The sequence below is a fragment of the Sesamum indicum genome, linkage group LG1 (genome assembly GCF_026168435.1).
Source record: "Sesamum indicum cultivar Baizhima isolate 11 linkage group LG1, ASM2616843v1, whole genome shotgun sequence".
NCBI lineage: Eukaryota > Viridiplantae > Streptophyta > Magnoliopsida > Lamiales > Pedaliaceae > Sesamum > Sesamum indicum.
In genome coordinates this window covers 12,592,077-12,595,026 of record NC_142657.1, presented here as the reverse complement: position 1 = coordinate 12,595,026, position 2,950 = coordinate 12,592,077, and the positions used below count along the sequence as shown (strand labels likewise).

At 38.2% G+C, this 2,950-nt stretch overlaps 1 protein-coding gene across 1 annotated transcript; it reads left to right on the top strand.

Annotated features, from left to right (window-relative positions):
* Nucleotides 1–1,170: 1,170 nt before the first annotated feature.
* LOC105158636 (ethylene-responsive transcription factor ERF061) lies at nt 1,171–2,711 on the top strand. The gene has a single exon (XM_011075454.3). It carries the CDS (start codon nt 1,506–1,508, stop codon nt 2,403–2,405), a length of 900 nt encoding a protein of 299 aa, XP_011073756.2. The 5' UTR covers nt 1,171–1,505; the 3' UTR covers nt 2,406–2,711.
* Nucleotides 2,712–2,950: the final 239 nt, after the last annotated feature.

Below are 2,950 nucleotides of genomic sequence, written 5' to 3'. Positions count from 1 at the left end.
ATATTTCAGGCGAAATTATAATCTAAACGTGATTCGGCCATGTTTAAAGTATTTTATATGGTAAGTATAATTCACTTACGATGTGATTACTGTATAGTTTAGAAAAAATAATCAATAAAATGACAAGTGTACCATACTTATTTTCATTGATTTTGACTTGAGTAAAAACATTAGAATAATTACACTCTCCTCCCTTGAGGTTTGATGTAATTATACGTAGATCATCTATGATTTAAAAAATTACATCTAGAATCCCTGAAATTTGATTCGGTCTAACAAATAAGTCTACCACTTAGTCAAAATTTACTGAATTTTCTGATATTAACAAATATATATATATATATATTTACCATCTATTGACTTATTACTCATTATTTTTATGATCAAATCATCCTCACACATCTTCACGCATTAATGCATGTAATGATGCATATCTTCACTGTTACAAGAGTAGTTTAGTAGAAAAAAAATTATTTGACCTACAATAAGTCAGTAATAAATCAACCAAGGGTAAATATCAATTTTCTTTCAACTTTTTATTAATATTAGCAAATTCAGTTAATTTTGACTGACGTGAGGACTTATTTGTTAGATGAAAGTAAACTTTAAGAATATTAGATATAATTTTTCAAACCATAGGAGACTTGGGTGTAATTACACCAAAATTTAGAGGATGGAAGTGTAATTATGCCAAAAATTTATCACCTCTCACATTAGAAAAAAAATGTGATTTTTCGCTACGGTAAATTATTTTAGGTAAAAAAAGAAAATCGTAACAAATACAAATCAACAATGGCTTTACAACGGCTATTGGTCGTTGTTTCTGCAGGTGTGGCTAAAACATTAGACGTGGCCAGAACCATGGCGAATGATTTCGGCAACGCTAAGAATCATGACGAATATTGATTAATCATGATAAATATTTAAGTTTTTGTTTTGATTTTATTTAATCATTATTAATAGTATTGATTTATCATAATTTTTAAATCGTGATTATTTATAATATAGCCAAAACTTAAAAAAAAATCAATGGTAGAATAATCATTTTATAAGACCATGAAGGTAAAGTTTGAGGCCATAAATGTGAAGTGCTTACTTCCCACTACCACAGCATGGAAAAAGAAGCAGAGGGCTTCCCTTACTCTTCAGCTATAAATACAGCAAAGATGAGATCAAAACCCCTCAGACCTCAGAAATCATTTTTTACCTAACACCTACAAAGAGCCCCCATATTTTCATCAAAGGCTCTCTTCTCTTTTTCTCTGAAAGCTGCTCTTCTTCATTACTGACTTCTCACTCTCCATCCTAATCTACTCACACGATCACCGTAGCATCTCTAGTTTTCTTGACCTAGTTTTCGTGTAATCTTCTGTTCTTGCAAGTTGTGTTCTTGTTTTTCTTTCTTAAATTCTTGTGAAACTTGAGGAAAAGGGACGGTTTTATCAGTGCCCTGTTTCTTCTTCCTCTGTTTTCTCCTGTTTTGATCAAGAAAACTACGAGGAACAATGGCCAGAATTCAAGAACCCGCTGCGTTCAACGCTGGGAATGCTTCTCATATTGGGTTATCTCTGTCGCAGCTGATTTTGAGCAGTAATTCAAACACTTTGGACACGATTTTCTCACACTGTGAGCAATCGGGCCCGGAGACTGGCCCGTTTTCGGAGCCTCTGGGCTCGTCGGTGTACCTCAGGCAAAGAGATTTGGTTCACCAATTCTCCGGCGGAAATGGAGGAAGCCCTTCGATTCTTCCAAGAGCTTCTTCCTTCACAAGCCCGATTCATGGGCCGGGTCCATTTTTCAGCCCGAGCAAGACCAAGCTGTACAGAGGGGTGCGGCAGAGGCACTGGGGCAAGTGGGTGGCGGAGATAAGACTGCCGCAGAACAGGATAAGAGTCTGGCTGGGCACCTACGAGACGGCGGAAGCAGCCGCCTACGCTTACGACAGGGCGGCGTACAAGCTGCGTGGGGAGTACGCCCGCCTCAATTTCCCGAACCTGCGTGACCCCGCCAGGTTGGGGCTGGGCGACGGCGCCCGACTCGACGCGTTGAAGAACGCCGTGGACGCGAAGATTCAGGCAATATGGCAGAAGGTGAAGAGGGAGAAGAAAGCCCGCAGAGCTCCCAAGAAATCACAAGGCAAAAGCAATAGTAACAGCAATTCTGACAGTAAAGCAGCGGTGAAGACGGCGGATTCATCCGTGTCGTCGGTGGTGAATGCTGAGAGTTTGAGCGGCAGCGTTTCAGAAGATGAGTTCTGGAGAGGCGGGGGGTCTGTTTCAAACGAGTGGTGTCCGGCGGCGGAGGTGGTGGGAGAGATGGAGATGGAGATGGAGATGGATGGGTGCTCGCTAGCTCGGGTGCCGTCGTTCGACCCGGATTTGATTTGGGAAGTTCTTGCGAATTAGAAGGCGTGAAGGAGAAAATGAATTCTTGATATGTAAGAGATTTTGGGGAAGAATGTCTGAGTTGAGTGGATGTAGTGATGGTGGTAATAAATGTGAGTTCGTGTGGATTTGGGGTGTGAAGCTTTCTCCTTGTGGATCCATTTTACTCCAACAATTTAGGAAGTTTTTAGTTCTATATGGTAAATCATAAGTGGTTTCTTTTTTAAGTAAATCACAAAGTTTTTAAACATATATATAAGTCATCATTGTATTATTATATATTAATGTTTGTATCAATATAATATAAAATAATTTTTTTAAGAAAAATATCTGCATGTTTGACTGTTCTTGAATTTATGATTTTGAATTTGTTCATGAGATTGATAAATTTTGTTATATTTTAATTATTTATTTAAAATAATATTTTAATTTTTGTTGGCAAATGGTGTAAAGCTAAATGATGCAGTAATTATAGAGATCATGGGGTAAAAGGTGATGGTGCACCACGTTAAAGCTATGTTTGGCGAGTCGAATTTATCCAACTAATTTCTGAGCTCATGTGTTGA